This window comes from Octopus bimaculoides, chromosome 20 (genome assembly GCF_001194135.2).
Source record: "Octopus bimaculoides isolate UCB-OBI-ISO-001 chromosome 20, ASM119413v2, whole genome shotgun sequence".
NCBI lineage: Eukaryota > Metazoa > Mollusca > Cephalopoda > Octopoda > Octopodidae > Octopus > Octopus bimaculoides.
In genome coordinates, this window is record NC_069000.1 from 32,242,369 (window position 1) to 32,243,349 (window position 981).

The 981-nt window shown below is 31.9% G+C and overlaps 1 protein-coding gene across 1 annotated transcript in view; it reads left to right on the top strand.

Moving 5' to 3' along the window:
* The window catches only part of LOC106877684 (pleckstrin homology domain-containing family G member 7), a 183,844-nt gene extending 182,978 nt beyond the window's left edge, over positions 1-866 (top strand). Inside the window, exon 14 of the mRNA XM_052974963.1 lies at positions 386-866. Coding sequence (XP_052830923.1) covers positions 386-583 — 198 coding nt within the window. The 3' untranslated portion in view covers positions 584-866. The remainder of the gene's footprint in view (positions 1-385) is intronic.
* Positions 867-981: the final 115 nt, after the last annotated feature.

A 981-nucleotide genomic window follows, 5' to 3' on the forward strand; every position in this document is an offset into this window, starting at 1 on the left:
CATGCATATATACATGCATACAAAATACACAATACACACACACACACACACAAACAGAAGAGAAACCGCCCTCAAAAGCCATTACATCTTCAAAAAACACCAGCAACCGAAAGATCTCAAAAACAGAAACAACAACAGATCTTTGTGGCTAATGTTAACCTGTAATCAATATTAGTGAATTTTCTAGTATTATGTTTATAATAGTTTTGCTTCCGCGCAATATAACATTTTAAATTTAAAACTTGTTTTTTATCCCTCTGTTGTGTTTTATACATCTGTTGCAATTTGTGGAGACTGGTTTTCTCTTCAATGTTTTTAAGAAATTTTGTTGTTTTTCTTCTCATTATCCTTAATATTAAGCTTATCATTTGATTTTATTCTGCAGAGCCAATGGCTGACATCATTGAAAGATGCCAAAGAAAAGTACGCAGATAAACACGGGCAAAACCCAGAAAACAGTGACAGAACCAGTACAGAAGCAACGTCACTACGGTCTGAACCGTCTTCGGAGAAATTTCCTGATTGGACATCGCTGAAATGCAATCATCCCAAGTCGAAATCAATGGACGTTGTGCATTTCTGACAATTACCACCCGCTGTTCAGCGAAATCAAGGGAAGCCGAACAGCATTTTCTACCAAAAGCAATTCCCTGATCCAATCGAAGAAGGAAAAAACACACCCGAAGAAATGGATGTTATCTCTAAGTTTGATAATATTGACGGAACGGATTCTGAAACCAAAAACGTTGCAATAGACGAAAGTGAACAAAAAATTAGTATTGATAAAGAGGAATCCCGTGAAATATGAACGGCCATTATCGTTATTATCACCATATTAATAATATAAATAATATGGATAATATTAATATGACTATTGATAACAATAGTATCAGCAGTTATTATTATTATTATTATTATTATTATTATTATTATTATTATTATTATTATTATTATTATTATTATTATTATTATTATTATTAT